The sequence below is a fragment of the Echinops telfairi genome, unplaced genomic scaffold (genome assembly GCF_000313985.2).
Source record: "Echinops telfairi isolate 266 unplaced genomic scaffold, ASM31398v2 ScPeMD7_7416;HRSCAF=8454, whole genome shotgun sequence".
In the NCBI taxonomy this organism is placed as follows: Eukaryota; Metazoa; Chordata; class Mammalia; order Afrosoricida; family Tenrecidae; genus Echinops; species Echinops telfairi.
In genome coordinates this window covers 3,105,630-3,106,158 of record NW_022111316.1, presented here as the reverse complement: position 1 = coordinate 3,106,158, position 529 = coordinate 3,105,630, and the positions used below count along the sequence as shown (strand labels likewise).

Below are 529 nucleotides of genomic sequence, written 5' to 3'. Positions count from 1 at the left end.
AAAAAGGGATAATGAATTACTTATGAGAAGTAAAGAGGTCTTTGACTCCATTTACCAAGTTTTATGATTTATTTTAGTCAATTGCACCTAGGCACTTCTCCTATTTTTTTACCTGTGAAGTGGGAAGGATCATCACATCTTAGGGTTTCTGTGATCCTTTAAAACATGGCAGATGAAGAATGCAATAGAGTTTGCATAGGAAGCACTAAAACACAGAATTTGCAATATTAATAAGCAAAATTATTATACCTGGAAAGTAATTTGCCAACTGAAACTTTTCACAGGGGAAAAGATGAGATTTCATGGTGGTGAAAACTTTGGACTTCATGATCCAGATGAAAGCTACTGAGACCCTCTACGCCTTCCATTTCCTACTCCACTCACGTGCTAATCTTTGAAATTTCATGTTAGGCGCTATCCTTTCAGCTCAACTGTCTTGGTTTATGCCCCAATTAAAATCACAATGGAATAAGAGAAAGAGATAATGGGTGTCATGGGGGGCGGGGGGAGGTGTGGGGCATAAATGCTT

General features: G+C 38.4%; 1 protein-coding gene across 1 annotated transcript in view; it reads right to left on the bottom strand.

Annotated features, from left to right (window-relative positions):
• The window catches only part of LOC105979729 (olfactory receptor 1440-like), a 24,312-nt gene extending 23,984 nt beyond the window's left edge, over positions 1 to 328 (bottom strand). Inside the window, exon 1 of the mRNA XM_030887518.2 lies at positions 250 to 328. Coding sequence (XP_030743378.2) covers positions 250 to 328 — 79 coding nt within the window. The remainder of the gene's footprint in view (positions 1 to 249) is intronic.
• Positions 329 to 529: the final 201 nt, after the last annotated feature.